This window comes from Danio rerio, chromosome 1 (genome assembly GCF_052040795.2).
Source record: "Danio rerio strain M-AB ecotype USA chromosome 1, GRCz13ab, whole genome shotgun sequence".
In the NCBI taxonomy this organism is placed as follows: Eukaryota; Metazoa; Chordata; class Actinopteri; order Cypriniformes; family Danionidae; genus Danio; species Danio rerio.
Genome location: NC_141021.1, coordinates 8917724 through 8933202, shown reverse-complemented (window position 1 = coordinate 8933202; position 15479 = coordinate 8917724). Strand labels below are relative to the sequence as shown.

At 34.6% G+C, this 15479-nt stretch overlaps 1 protein-coding gene across 1 annotated transcript; it reads left to right on the top strand.

Annotated features, from left to right (window-relative positions):
• Positions 1 to 1870: 1870 nt before the first annotated feature.
• Positions 1871 to 15383, top strand: arglu1b (arginine and glutamate rich 1b). Its single transcript, NM_200162.1, is given in 4 exon segments — positions 1871 to 2473; positions 4652 to 4877; positions 7200 to 7283; positions 14435 to 15383. Coding segments are annotated over 4 exon segments (810 nt in total). The 5' UTR covers positions 1871 to 2138; the 3' UTR covers positions 14600 to 15383.
• The last annotated feature ends 96 nt before the right edge of the window (positions 15384 to 15479 follow it).

The window sequence follows — 15479 nt, the reverse complement described above, 5'->3', positions numbered from 1 at the left end:
GTGTGTGTGTGTGTGTGTGTGTGTGTGTGTGTGTGTGTGTGTGTGTGTGTGTGTGTGTTTGAAAAAGCAAATGACATCTTTTAAAGAGAGCCTGTTATTAATTCTTTTTTTTTTTTTTTTGCCTGAATTACATGTCACTAACATCATACCAAAATTTAAGAAAGCCATCACAAAAAAGAAAACATTAGATAAGTCTACATATTACAAAATGCGCAAGTATTGTCAACATCCATAAATTTAGATAACGCTACCTTGCAAGGGTAAATTTTGTGAAGTAATCTTATACTTCTGCTGAGTTTACAAATTTTCGCATGCTGACGTATAGTTTTTAGGCGGAGTTAGATGACGTAAACCTGGCCTTGCAGTATTTTGCATTGAGTTGCTGTAGATGTTTTTTACCAGCAGGTGTCGTGGTGGTTTTATATAATATTGACAAAGACTAAGCTTTTCAATGTTGCACTTAATTTCATACACTTCATTAAATATGTACATATAGACATCACCTTTTGTAAAGCTGCTTTGAAACAGTAATTATTGGTTTGCTACCGAGTGTGACACGGCTGGGATGAGAATCAGCATCTCCAAGTCCGAGGCCATGGAGCTCCACCGGAAAAAGGTGCTTTGCCATCTCCAGGTTGGAGGAAAGTTCTTACCCCAGGCGGATGAGTTCAAGAATCTCGGGGTTTTGTTTACGAGTGAGGGAAGGATGGAACGTGAGATTGACAGGCGGACTGGTATAGCAGCAGCAGTAATGCGGTCGTTGCATCTGACTGTTGTGTTAAAGGAGCTGAGCCGGAAGGCAAGGCTCTCGATTTACGGATCAATACATTCCTACGACACCTATGGCCATGAGTTTTGGGTCATGACTAAAAGGACAAGATCTTCGATACAAGTGGCCGAAATGAGTTTCTTTCGAAGGGTGGCATGGTGCAATCTTATGGATAGGGTCAGGAGCTCTGACATCCAGGAGGAGCTCGGAGAAGAGCCACTGTTCCTCCACATCGGGAGAAGTCTGCTGAGGTGGCTCGGGCATCTGTTTCGGATGCCTCCTGGACGCCTACCTAGGGAAGTGTCCCAGGCATGTCCCACCGGGAAGAGGCCTCGTGGAAGACCCAGCACACGCTGGAGGGACTATTTCGACTGACCTGGGAACGCCTCGGGATCCCCCCGAAGGAGCTGTCTGGGGAGAGGAAAGTGTGGGTTTCTCTCCTAAAACTGCTGCCCCTGCAACCCAGCCCAGGAAAAGCGGTTGCTCCAAAAAAAGGTTTTTCACCTTTATTTGATATAAGACAGTGGAGGTTACAGACAGGAAAGTATTTCGAGCAGAGAGAGGGGAAGGGTTGGCAAAGGACCTTAAGCTGGGAATCGAACTAGGGTTGCCATGAGCACCATGGTGCTATATGTCGCCGCACTTATAACCACTAGGCTATTGATGCCAACTTGCTCCAGATTTTTGATTTGTGCATTTTCGGGAATATATATTCAAAATACATGAAGTTATTTTTGTATGATATGACACATTTTAATTCTATTTAATAGTAAACGTTAACATTATGTAGGGGAACAATATAAGAAATCCATCATAAATGTTTTTGTACATTTTAGCTAATGACCAGTTACTTTAATGAGATTTTAAAATAATCTAAAAACATTAAAGGCTAATTTACAAAAATGATAAAATGTGGCTACATTTCATTTTCAAATTAGAGCTTTGTTATGCAAGAGTGAAATAAGAGTGATGACTCGGTTGCAAATCGGTTCATTGAATGAACTCCAAACAATTCACTCGTTTGCTCTCCACGCCACATGATGGCAATCGTCTATGTGGCCAAGCCTCGATCCTCACAACAAAAGAAAAACAAGGAATTGCATGCTGGGATCTGAGATCAGCCATCCTCCATCTTGCTTTTTAACTATACAAGATAAATTGTATGCTGCAGATAAAATACCATTGTTATTAAACCATTTACTTCCAAATAAGAGTTCCGCCTTCGAGATTATTGTCATGCAGTCTGCGCTGATTCCTTAAATGTGCGATTTGGGGTTAGCGTGAAGGTCTAGCAGGTGTGTGTGTTCGTCAGTCCGATGCTTTAGTGGTGTTCAGTCTCCTGGCTTCTGCAACTCAACCGGCGTCTGAAATGGGTCGCTCGAGGAGCCGCAGCTCTTCCCGCTCCAAGCACTCCAAAACCAGTAAGCACAGCAAAAAGCGAAGCAGATCTCGATCGAGATCCCGGGACAGGGAGAGGAAGAGGCGCTCCAAGTCGCGAGAGTCCAAAAGGAACCGCAGGAGAGAGTCGCGCTCCCGGTCCAGATCAAACACGGCCACGTCTCGGCGGGACCGAGAGAGAGCCGCATCTCCGCCAGAGAGGATCGACATTTTCGGCAGGGCGCTGAGCAAGAGGAGCGCTGTGGATGAAAAGCAGAAGAAAGAAGAGGAAGAGAAGAAAGTCGAGATGGAAAGACAGAGGAGAATGTGAGTAGCCGACCTGCTCTCTCATCAAATAAATCTGTTACCAATGTACAGTAAACAACACCTCAGTCTTACAGCCTTTAAAAGTTACTGTTTAAGTACCATTTCACATTGGGGTAAAAATCGTTTCATATTCAAACATTTGGACGTTTTCCTTAATATAATTTCAGAAAAGTATGCTTTGCAAATTCCAAGTAGTGAAATCATATTAGCAGCTAATGGCTATCAAAGTAACATTGTTCATAGTCAATAGTGTTAATGTTTTTAAGTCGAACACGCATGTGGTTTCAGACCAAATATTCAAAGTACAGTACACAATATATGAGCATGTTAAAAGTTGTCACTGAATGAATGTGTGAATATAAAACCAACTTTACCTTAATCAATTGTTCTTCGATCCATGTCAGATAGTTCACTCAAAGATCTAAATTCAGTCATCATTTACTCCTTCACTCGTTTCAAATCCTTTGTGAGTTTCTTACTTCTGTTGGACACAATAGAAGATACTTTGAAGAAAGATGTAAAACTAAACATTGGCTTCCATTGTATTTGTTTTTTAATTGAGGTAAATTTGGTTTTATATTCAGACATTCGTTAAATTCTGAACAGTGACAACTTGTGGCCCCTATAACTGTACTGTGAATATTCGGTCTAAATGGCGTGTAAGGATGACATAAAGTCAGCATTAGCACTATTTAAACAGGGTTGTAATTTGATAGTCATTGGCTACTAATATGATTTCTCTATTTAACATTTGCAGAGAATACTTTTTTGAAATTATATTAGTTATGAGTGTGGGAATATAAAACCAACCTCAGTGTTTTACCCTACTTTAAATGTCTGTGTTTTTTAGATTTTTCCAAAATATCTTTATTTTGTTGACTGGGAGTGAATAATGTATAAGTATAACAATTTGGGAGAATTGTCCCTTTAATGTACGAATTTTAGTACAGGGATATTTACGAGGCTCTATTTTCAGTCCACGTGTCAAATAGGCATGGACCGGTATAAGATTTGAAGGAGTAAACATGTCAGGCTTAACCATTCAAATAAATAATTTCCTTCTGCTTTCTTCATTTTTGTTTCAAGTAGTTATTTTTTAATAAGTGAATGTGAAATTGAAAGTAAATATTTTTTAATAATTTTATGTAAATACAAAAAAAATGTGTTTGCAATATAATTATTTGCATTTATGATTGTAGAACTATATACAGGGCTCATACAGTCATGGGAAACCTGGACAAGTCATGGTATTTTGACATGGCATTTTCCTGGCCTGGAAAAGTTTTGGAAAAAATGAAAAAACAAACCCCACAAAGTTTTTGAAAATGAATGTAAAAAAGATATCTGTATACTTGAATATAGTGCAGTGGGTAGAATAATTGCCTCACAACAAGAAAGTTGCTGGTTCGAGCCTCGGCTGGGTCAGTTGGCTTTTCTGTGTGGACTTTGCATGTTCTCCCCATATTCGCGTGGGTTTCCTCTGGTTGCTCGTTTTCCCTCACGGTCCAAAGATATGTGCTATGGGTGCATTGGTAAGATAAACTGACCGTTTTGTTTTTGTGTAAGTGAATGTGTATGGATGTTTCCCTGTGATGGGTTGCAGCTGGAAAGGCATCCGCTGTGCAAAACATATGCTGGATAAGTTGGCGGTTCATTCGACTTTTGCGACCCCAGATTAATAAAGAGACTAAGCTGAAAAGCGATTAAATATGTGAAATATAAATTTAAACTAAATAGATTGTTGTGTGTTTTCCGATATGCTGTAATAAATTTGAACACACATTGTTTTTCTTTTGCCACATATATAAAGGCATTGCATGAAACATTAGGTCATGAAAATTTACTTGAAAATCTTGAAAAAATCATCGAATTATAGAAGTAAAAATGTGTATTAAGCCTGTATATAAAATACAATAAAGTTCATTGTAAGGTAAGCATTAGAATTTGCATAATTAAAAATGTGATTTAATCTTGTAAGATAGTATGTGATTTTTTTTGTGCACTGGGATTCAGTTATTAGTGTGTATACTTATTCAAATTAACCATACAAACAGAGCAGTTGTTTTAATCAAATGTAAACTGCCAAGTGTGAACATACCCTAAAATTATACACAAGCGATCCATCCTGTGGGCAGTTTCTGATAGCATGCTGAGTGAAAGCTCTGTGTTAATTCTTAGTCGACAGCAGGAGATCGAGGAGCGGCTGATTGAGGAGGAGACAGCGCGGCGTGTTGAGGAACTTGTAGCCAAACGTGTGGAGGAGGAACTTGAAAAGCGAAAGGATGAGATTGAAAGAGAAGTGTTGCGACGGGTGGAGGAGGCCAAGCGCATCATGGAGAAGCAGTTGCTGGAGGAGCTCGAGAGACAGAGACACGCAGAGCTCGCAGCTCAGAAAGCTCGGGAGGTAATGTGAAAAGGCAGCAAACATGCATAATTATTGGTTGTGATCCGATTGGTCAGTCTTGCTGGAGTTTTGTTAAAATTGTTCCTGTTTCACACCACAAACATGAAAGTATTCAACATTATAAATATGTGGTTCAAGTGGAAACTCTAAATTTATGCATTGCATGAAATCGTGTTGTAAAACAGGACATTTTCAACATGAAACTGATTTTATTTTACTATAATTTTTAAATTTTAAACTGGGCCTAAAATTAACATTTTGTTCCCATATGATGCTGTAGGTGTATATGCACAATAATAAAAATAAATTATATATATATATATATCTTTTTTTTTTTTTTTTTTTTTTTTTAGAATTTCTTTATGGCTCATAAACCTACATTTTCACTGAAAAGATTCATCAAGCCAACAAATTTTAAGTTATTAAATATCATTATAATAATTAATATTGTTAATTATTGTTACAATTATTCTTATTATGTTTATATTATTATTTTTAAAGGAACTACTTGTTCTATTAAAATAAAGTTAAAATTAAAATGAAAAACTTTTTTTTAATGATTTTATTGCATTTGTTGTAATTTTTAGTCACTATTTGTACAATTTACAGCTTTTTCAAATGCATTTTATGAGCAATAGTAATATTAGAGCAATATTAATATTACTTTTCTAAGTAATGAGTAAAATAATGCATCACTTTAAAAAAAAAGTATTTAGAGTTTTTTAATGTGAGTTTGTTTTTAGTTTAATTAATTAGGTTTTAAAAAATAAATCGGCAACTTTAAATTGATGTTATCACATTGAATCATGCACTCAATAAGAGAATGTGCTTCCCTGGAAAAAGACAGAAACAAAGATAGATACTGCAAGTATTTTTATTAATTTAAATGCATTGATGAAACAGGGATGGACAGTGGACAGGGATTTTACTTGACTAAAAAAAAAAGTGCAAATGTAGCAAAAACACTGTGTTAAACTTCAATAATATATATATATATATATATATATATATATATATATATATATGTATATATATATATATATATATATGTATATATATATATATATGTATATATATATATATATGTATATATATATATATATATGTATATATATATATATATATATATATATATGTATATATATATATATATATATATATATATATATATATATATATATATATATATATATATATATATATTTATTTATTTATTTATTTATTTATTTATGTCTGTGTAGCTCTGGGGTCTGGAAGTTCTCAGAAGATAATATCATAAATTTTTATTACTTTATGTGATTTTAAAAAAGTAAATGAAGGTTATAAAGTGTGTTGTTGAATGCAGAGCTTCTTTATTTAAGAGGGAAAAGTTCTGCAAGAGGTCAAGCCTGAGAAAAAGCAACTCAAAAGCAATGTAAAGCATTACTTTCCATAAAAAGAAATTTACGAAACTAGTTACTTTTTTTGTGGAGTAACTCAATATTGTAAGCATTACTTTCCAAGTAATTTTCTCCAACACTCGTTGTAAGTGACTCAAAAGTACCTGCAAGAAAGAGGTTCTCCATTTAATGTGATCCAAACCGCTCAGAGACACTTAATGTGGTGAAAACATTACAGTGAAACACAGTGTATCAGATTACATACTTGTATAACAACAACAGTTTGATCATTTGTATATCGATAATATCACAATCATTGTTTGAATTGATTCAATTACTGACAATTAATGACAATTTAAACGAATATTTGGTGCTTTTATGGTGTTCATTTTAGGCCCTGCTCTTTATATTGTATTAGATATACTGTCTATTGTATCCCTAAATTGAATCTTTCACCCTTGACAGCTTTCTTTAACAAACAGCTCATGAGTTCCACAAGTCTTTGTTTCTATCCGCCTGAACTTCACTATTCGTCTCAGTTGCTTCTAAATATAAGTGATGAAAGTTGTTCACGCTTGTGTTCCTCCTATACTCCTATATTTGAGCTGACTGCTGCTCAGACGGCACTTCACTGTGTGGCCTTTTTTCTGAGAGTGAGATGTAAGTAGAGAAGTACCGAGAACACAGGTCAGTAGCTTTAAAGACCCTCCATTGCTGATTGGTGGTACACTGCACAATAAAACAACAACAAAAAACAAGAACATATACCCAATTTGACACTGACTTCTCTAGGAATTTTATTGGTGAGTGAAGGACAAGTGTACTGTAGGTTTACCCATTTCTGGTGAGCTGATTGTATCTTCTTTATCATTTATGTGTTTTCTCATGTTGATGATTAGTATTTCGGTTACTGCAACTTCATTGAAGCGTTTTGCGTTTGCAGGAGGAAGAGAAATCCAAACGCGAAGAACTGGAGAAGATCCTGGTGGACAACAATCGCAAGATAGCCGACGCTCAAGCTAAACTGGTATGTGTTGTTTAAAGTAGGATCAAATGGTGTCAGATTTGTGAGTAGTGCTAGAGAATGAGAAAATGATCACTGGTAAAATTCATGTGAGATTTTTCGTTTGAACCAAAGAAAGATTATAGTTGAAGCAATACATTTTAAAGATGTTAAAGTAGATTTATTACTTAGTAGAATGATTTAAAGAGGCTGTGAAAATGTATAGATTAAGAAATCAATGTATATTTCATGTAAATGCTATTATTTGGAAAATCAACACCATGGTTTCCGCTACATTCATTCTTCCATGGCGCGGCATCACGCCAAAATTCATCCCTCCACGGATACATTATAGCTTCTCATTCAAAACATTTTATTTTTAATATAGCGGGTAATGATCGCACCAAAATGTATTAAAGATTAAGTGAATTGTAACAGCGCAAACTTCTCTGTAAACGTAGTAGTGCTGTGTGTCATTTGTTTAACCCTTTAAGGTGACGTGCTGACTGGCTGACAGGCGCGTGATGCGTGGGGCTAGCAAACACGATGTATAGCCGTTTCACGACGCATGAATATCGATCTGTAGGTTTATTAGGGAGACATTCATAAATATTCCTAGCAAATCTAATAAATGCTGGAGACATACTCGTTACATAAACGCACTAAATCACATTTCAGCAGCAATTATTTGAGAGGAGCACAAGATCTGCATGCTCTTGAAGCGGCTTATATTTTAGGAGGCATGCAAGAAGTTTTGTGCACGAGCAGAGGAAATTGGCACGCAAGCAAAGAGATCTGCATGCTGTAGACTATTACCAGGGGTGATAGCGTTCCGGCACCACGCCGGATTTCCGGCGTACTGTGGCTGCGGGGGAAAAAAATCAGGTTCACGGATATTGATCTGTCATTTCTCTAGATTCACAGAATTCACTCACTGCTGAAAGCGCCGGATTGGTTTTATTAAGTGCCATTTTGTGTGCTCGTGAATCATCTTTTGAGTGTAGACGCCATGTAAATAAAAGATTAATTGTGTAATTTAGAGAGCTTTATAAATTATAACGGATCTTTGTGAGATCTCTATGAACTAAGATTAGTGACGCTTTTTAGTGATAATAAGAGGAGCGTGCTTTGCACTTTCCAGGCTATAATCCATTCAGAATTTGTATGAAACTTTCGTTTTCGGCACATATACGCTGATATGTTTTGGGAATGACATCTGCATATTTACGCTGGGTTTATTCTCGAAATAACGGTGAAGCAATTAATAGACGGGACAAAAATATATTTCCCCCTTCTCCTTAAACAATAGTGTTTCAGCTATGAAATAGTTCAGTTTTGTATGTAGCCTAATGTCAAAGTGTTTATATTTAGTTTCGTTTTTTTATTCAGCTTATTTAGAAAAACGTTTGGAGCATTTTAAAAATAAGTTGTTTTTTTTAACGAACAGCGCCCAGCGGAAGACCATCATTGTCTGTTTGATCAGTTTGCCTTCTCAGATCATCACGACTTGCCTAAAATAAAAGATATAAAACAGTTCAAGTATAAAACAATGGTAGCTTAAACGTTAAAGAATGTGTGCTATTAGGCGCATAGTTTGCTTATAAAAAGCTTGCTGGACATCGAGGCACCAGAGCAATAACTTGCATTTTTTCAGTGGGAGCAATTTAAAGTTATCCGTCATTTTTGCTCACAAAGTACGAGTAATACATTAAAAAACGTTACAGCGTTTTTATAAAATAAAGAAAACCAAAATTATGCGCTTTCTGTCGTCTGGTTTTTGAACAGGAGCGCTTAACAAAATGAAGCAAAATGTATATGCCTCACAGACATAATAAATATATTTATAGAAAGCTTTAAATTATTGCTTGACGAAATAAAACAAATCGAAAACAAAAAAACTCCTTCATGTAATCCGTAAAGATGAATTTCTAAAGGCGAGTCCAAGAGGAGATTGCCAGTCAGGATCTTTGCGACACTGACTCAGAATAAGTTTATTAATAAATAATTAAGATATGTCCTTACTCTTTCCTCGACACATTCATTGTTATTTGTTTTTGCCGGTGCTTGGGGCGAGTTTTAGCTTATTGTGTGCGCTTGAACGCGGATTCACAGTAGCAGTTTTAACATGGAGTGACACGACATCTGACGTACAGATGACACTGGCACATGCCACTGAGTGTAGTGACACTTCCGGTGGCACGTCAGGTTTTCCACTGTCATGTGTCACTCGCTAATGGCATGTGTAGTGACCTGTGTCACTCAGAGTGTCGCGCTGCATGTCACTGCAGTGACATCGACACCCGGCGAAGCTTATGACATTAATTAACACGAGCAAAACTATATTTAATCATTACGCGACTTTTAACCTAATTTATCGCGTCGCAAGTTAGTTTATTTGCTGAGCTACTCCACGATGTTTTAATTTAAACGCATTTATTTGATGTATTCGTAGTCATACTTCCGTACGTAATATAGTCATTTGACAGTACATGTCAGTCAAATTTATTGTGGCATGCTTATGTATGGGAGGGGTTACACTTATCTGTTGTACTGTATATTATTGCATCCTGGCAGTTCCTTTGTTCCCTACAATATGGACTTCTCTATGTTTTTAATTCATTCATTTATTTTATTGTTTAACTTATTTTCATTTTAAGGTATTTTAAATAATATCCTTTAAAAAGTTATAATAAAATGCATGTTGAAAACTCGTAACATTTATGCATGAAAGATAACAGGTGTCATTTGCCTAATGATTTTTAAATATTAAAGCAAAGAGACTTATAAGATTAATGTGCTTATAACGTGCTTATACTGACACCTACTGGCAAATGTCACAAGATCACTGACACTGGCATGTGTCACTGACATTACTGGCATGTCTAAAAAGAGCCACTTGACAATAATGATGATCAGGGTTATACATAGGCTGTTAATATATTTGGGCCCAGGGGCCCACAAGTTATGTGTTAAAAGTGCGTTGCATACATAGTACCCCCACACCTACTCACCTCAGGGGCAAGGAAAAAAAGTTCAGGCTCAGGAATTTTTTCCACTATCAGCCCTGTATTACATAATGCAATCTCGACTTCTAATAATGCGCTCGCGACATTTGTCATTGAAATAACGCTACAGGTAGATTTGTGTGAAAAAAAGACCTGCCGCCACAGCTAGAAAAAATCCTAGCGGAAACACTGACCACCTAAAAAAAAAGTTATCATTTTCACAAAACTATTAAGAATCACAATAACATGAAGTGCCAAATCATCATAATAGAAAGATTTCTGAATGTGAAACTTAAAAATGATGCTGGAAATTCTGCTTTGGTGTGACTGGATTGAATTTTATTTACAATCAGGGTTCATACAGTCATGGAAAACCTGGAAAAGTCATGGAACTTTGACGTGGCATTTTCCAGGCCTGGACATTTTTTTGGAACAGAAAAACCCACAAGATTTTGGAAAAATCATAAAAATTACATTTACATTGACATTTAGCAGACGTTTTTTGTCCTAAGCGACTTGAGCTGCGGTCACACTACAGCTTGTGCTTGCGGAATTCTGTCGTATGGCGCTGTGAAAAGGGGTGGTTTTAAACAATATGATTAGACATTAATAATAGTGAGCGATTGCTCCATATTTTAAATTTCTTATTTTAAATGATCTTCTATTGGTCTAATGCAATCACGTGATAAGAATTCACAAAGCTTGATCTTTCAAATGCAGTGAAATTTGCTTGCGTTTCTGGACTGCTGCATTTGCATGCCTATGAATAAAGGCCAAGGAGCAAAAAGTGCAGTGTAATCTCTGCTTTACAATAGAAGTAGTTTTACTGTGTAAGCGTCATCTATTTTATATAGATAAAAATTATTGAAACTAAAGAGATTTTATGATATGCTGTAATAAATTTATACGTGCATTGTTTTTCTTATGATTTGCCATCTATACATAGACATTACATGAAACAATAGGTCATGAAAATTGATTCAAGTCCTGGAAAAGTCATGGAAGTTTGTAGTAAAAATGTGGATGAACCCTGTAAAATAGAAAATCGTATTTTATATTTGACTACTTTTTTTTTTTTATTTGCATTATGCATTTTTTTTTTACATTGTAATTTTAGCCTTGGTGAGTATAAGTGAAAATTTTTGCACGCTACAAATTTTGGAGCTGTTCATGAGTTGCTAAAAAATCTATAGGTTTTAATTAAATACTAATAGAAAAATGAATTTAAACACATTGCTTTATTTGATTAAAAACTGGATTCAGAAACCCACACTGTCTTATTGCTAAATATTTATTAAACCCTTGACATGTTCACAGATGTGTTGTACTGAACTGTGTAAGTTTATAATTCAGATTTAAACACCAATGTCTGCCATAGTGATACAAAAATGGAGTAAAAGAGTAAGTTGTTAATTCAAAAGATCCCCAGTAGGTGGTGACAAGCAACCATTAAAATGTATTTGCCCCTAATCCTACATTTTTTCTTCCTTTATTCATGTTTATACATCTAATAATAAAATAAGTGCAATTTATAATTAAAAAAATAGGCCACTGAATCATTAATTAAATTTTTCCAATTACAATTAATTTTATTTTTTGATAATAATTTAGTTGTAAAATGATAAATGGCAGCAAATATAATCAAAACCACTAGCAAATAATAATACTTCTATTACATTTAAAGTATATTATATATTTATTTATATTATATATATATATATATATATATATATATATATATATATATATATATATATATATATATATATATATATATATATATATATATATATATATATATATATATATATATATATATATATATATATATATATATATATATAGACATTTACAGTGTGTAGTGTTTGTATATATTATATATGTGTTTCTGTGTATGTATATGTAATTTTTTTAAGTTAAATAAGATAAAACCATGACATGAAATGAATTGAGTTAATTTTCCATATCCTTTTAAAGGACCATTCAATATTGTGGATATTTTAACAAAAAATCTGCAATATTACACGATTATATAATTTGTAATCATTTATTCCACAAAAAAGTTAATCTGATTAAATCTATTTTAAAATGTAATATAATCTAATTACAAGTATAGATTTATTTTTGTTAATCTGGCTACGTAATCCAGATTACATATAATCTACTCTGCACTGAGCACAAATTAGTGTCATGGATGTGATTTAAGAATTCCTGTATGAAGTGAGTAGTACTGTAAAAGTTTTAAGCACCTTGAAGCCTTTTTAATTAGCACTCCATTGGCATCTTACAGTCTTCTCATATAGAATGAATGGCCTCTGCACTGTATGGACTACTTCCAGTATGTTTTATTTTGTGGAGTTTTTCCTTCTCAATTGCACTTTAAACCAAAAGAAGAACAGTGTTTACTTCTGGTCCTGATGAATCTTACAAATCAGACGTTATATAGGAGATCTTCTCAATTCAGAGCTATAAAGGTCAAGATTGTCCTGTCAACATGTGAAAGTGAGCCGACAGATGCGGTCGCTTCTAGACAGCTTTCACAAAATTCGGTTTGTCATGAATGTCCTACACATCACAGATGATGCAAGATTCAAAATGAAACGAACTGTAAGTAAAACGCTCATGTACGTTATATTAAACATCACAGAGAACAGCTTGAAGCTTTTAATCAAAGCGTGGGAGTAGTGATTATAAACGCATTTCTTAATATATTATGACAATGTCCTGTGAGAATTCTTGCGTAAATTGTCTTGGTTTTTGTATTAATTTGTTCTGCTGCAAAATTGTTAGCATTCCAAAACATTGCAATGCTTGTAAGCTTTATAAACAGTTACTGTACATAACTGTCTGCTTGTTAGGGGTATTGACATTCACATGAGAACACACTTTTGTGCTATTAAAGCAATTTCATCTTAAATGCTCTTGCATAGAATAAAGGCTTGGGCTTTAGGTGATATTGGTAAAACCGACCCGATGCCATTGCTGAAATTGAGAAATGGTAATTGGCGACATGCTGTAATTGGTGGACCAGTCACAACAAACCTAACCTTTTCAGACCAATCAGAGCAGTGTAGTATTTTACAAAAGTGGGGTTTAGATAGACCATATCCTTGAAAGAACCATTTCAGAGACTGTGGATGGATGTAAAATTATTTGTTGGAGACCTTAGATATATTTTTGTTTGCTTTTACATTACTGGTCAAAAAGGAAATAAATAGAGAACACAGTGCAATATTTGTAATATGTATTAGGACTGAATAGTTTTAAGCCCAAAACAGCAAAAATGTGCTAATTTTAACAGATTGTTGAGTGTGTGTGTGTATATATATATATATATATATATATATATATATATAGTGCTCAGCATATATAGGTACACACCCCACCAATCTCTCATTTAAATTAATATTTTCTATTGGATGCTTTACAATATTATAATTGTGCATATACATTAATCAGAACTAAAGCCGAATCTGGAGCTAATCCAACAAAATAACTTATATTAATAGTTCAAAAATTAGTAGACCAAATTTATATGTTCTAATTTATATGAAAAATATTAAATACAATTTTAAAAAATAGCAAAAAAATCATATAAATATATACAGTTTTGTTGAAATGTTGTAGGTTGTAGTTTTTGTTTGCAATATTTAGCATGAGTTAAATGAAATGTATTTTCTTCCTAAAGAAAAGGAATAAATAAAGAAATTGTCATTTCTAAAGATGTTCTTTGACTAAAATAATTATAATACCTTGCTAAGGTAGGGTTTTTCTTTATTTTAGTGGAAGTATTATACAGTATGAGAGACCTACTTTAGGGTTGTCTTTACATTGTAATACCTTAAATAAAAGCTAAGATGTATTTTGTTTCTTTTAAAGTTTTCAGCTCCTATGTTCTCAAAATCATTCCACATAAATCCAGATTAAATCTATAATCCCTCCCCCCCCAAAAAAGAAGTCCACATATTCTGTCGTGCCCTGCTTGTAGCCTATTTATTTTTTTTAATTAAGATTTGTTTCCAATCTTCTACTTCCCAGACCTCTGATTTCATTCGCACAGAAATCTGCATTATAATTGGGTACATTCTATTTGCAAAGGTATCAACACTGGGTTTCGGTACCTCTAGATTACCACACTAACAAACTCCTCTTTTTTTCACTGTCTTACAGGCAGAGGACCAGCTACGAATAGTTGAAGAGCAAAGAAAAATACACGAGGAGCGTATGAAGCTGGAGCAAGAGCGACAGAAACAGCAGAAAGAAGAACAGAAGATGATTTTGGGGAAAGGGAAGTCAAGGCCTAAACTTTCTTTTTCTTTAAAGGCTTCTGAGTGACAAAAACAACGTGGCCAGGATTTCTCCAGACTTTCTCCAGACCACTCTCCGTGTGAGGCGATAAGTTCTCCGTAGGTCTCATGTGGTATTTCAAATTCTCAGAACAATGGGAACAATCATTTTGTCAAATACCCTTAAGTTTTTTTCTCCCAGGTTTTAACTGTCTGTTTTGTATTGCTGACTCTTGTATAGATAACCTCCACTTGTCCTCCATGTAGCGTCTGCAACCACGTTTGGTGCACGACACGAGTAGAGTGAAAAAGAGCTGGCCTGGCCTGTTCTTTCATCCAAGTGTACAATATGAATTCCAGTTTCACTAATTTAAGACCACAACTGATTTTCCTTACCGAAAATTTGAAGTACTTTTATTTTTTTTAATAGTTTATTCATAGTATAATGGAAGTAGAATGAATTTGGCAGGGAAACAGCTTGAACTTGAAGTCCATCCCTCTATTTTGATTAGCACAGATCTGATTTAAAGGTAACCAGTCCGAGCAAGAAGCATCATAAAACAACAGTAACCTCCTTTTACCATTTTTACCTTCACTTTAATACACTCATACATACTTTCAAGTAATGTAGACTCGAGAGGTAAAGAGATGCTGTAAGAAAGGGTACCTGGTTGTTGCATGTCAATGAGCTGCGTTCTATGTTAGTGATGAAATGCTTTTATAGAGGCGATTGAGTGAAAGATTGCTGATTGGCCGGAGTTTGTGTTTGTGGTTAAATATTTGACCCAGTTATCAAGGATATGTCAAGAATCTCCAATAAATCCATGAATGTGTCCTGTTTCTGATACTTGCTTGCATATTTAATATTAAATATGTTTGCATGATTGGATAAACCCAAATTAAATTGGAATTAATTATTAATGAAAAAT